Source organism: Eimeria mitis, genomic scaffold (genome assembly GCF_000499745.2).
Source record: "Eimeria mitis Houghton genomic scaffold, Emh_scaff1768, whole genome shotgun sequence".
NCBI lineage: Eukaryota > Apicomplexa > Conoidasida > Eucoccidiorida > Eimeriidae > Eimeria > Eimeria mitis.
Genome location: NW_013570085.1, coordinates 8,337 through 8,639, shown reverse-complemented (window position 1 = coordinate 8,639; position 303 = coordinate 8,337). Strand labels below are relative to the sequence as shown.

At 57.8% G+C, this 303-nt stretch overlaps 1 protein-coding gene across 1 annotated transcript in view; it reads left to right on the top strand.

Annotated features, from left to right (window-relative positions):
* Positions 1-236: 236 nt before the first annotated feature.
* Positions 237-303, top strand: part of EMH_0043220 (uncharacterized protein) — a gene marked incomplete at both ends in the record, with an annotated part of 480 nt that continues 413 nt past the window's right edge. The window contains one exon of the mRNA XM_013495824.1: positions 237-303. Within this exon, the coding sequence (XP_013351278.1) occupies positions 237-303 (67 nt within the window).

The following is a 303-nucleotide window of genomic DNA, read 5'->3' as shown; positions in this document are numbered from 1 at the left end:
ATACAGCAGATCCTCGAGGGTTTTAAAGCGAGAGCTTATGTCGGCCTTGTCTCTCTCCTGCAGCAACACACACCCCACCTGCTGCTGCTCCTGCTGCTGCTGCTGCTGCTGCTGCTGCTGCTGCTCCTACTGCTGCTGCTGCTGCTGCTGCTGCTGTTGATGCTGTTGGTGCTGTTGGTGCTTGTATGTTGCTCGTTGCTGCTGCTGCAGCAACGGTGGGGACTAGTACGCAGAATATGCACGGCATAGCAGCAGCAGCAGCTGCTGCTGCTGCTGCTGCAAGAATAGGGGGAGGAGCAGCAG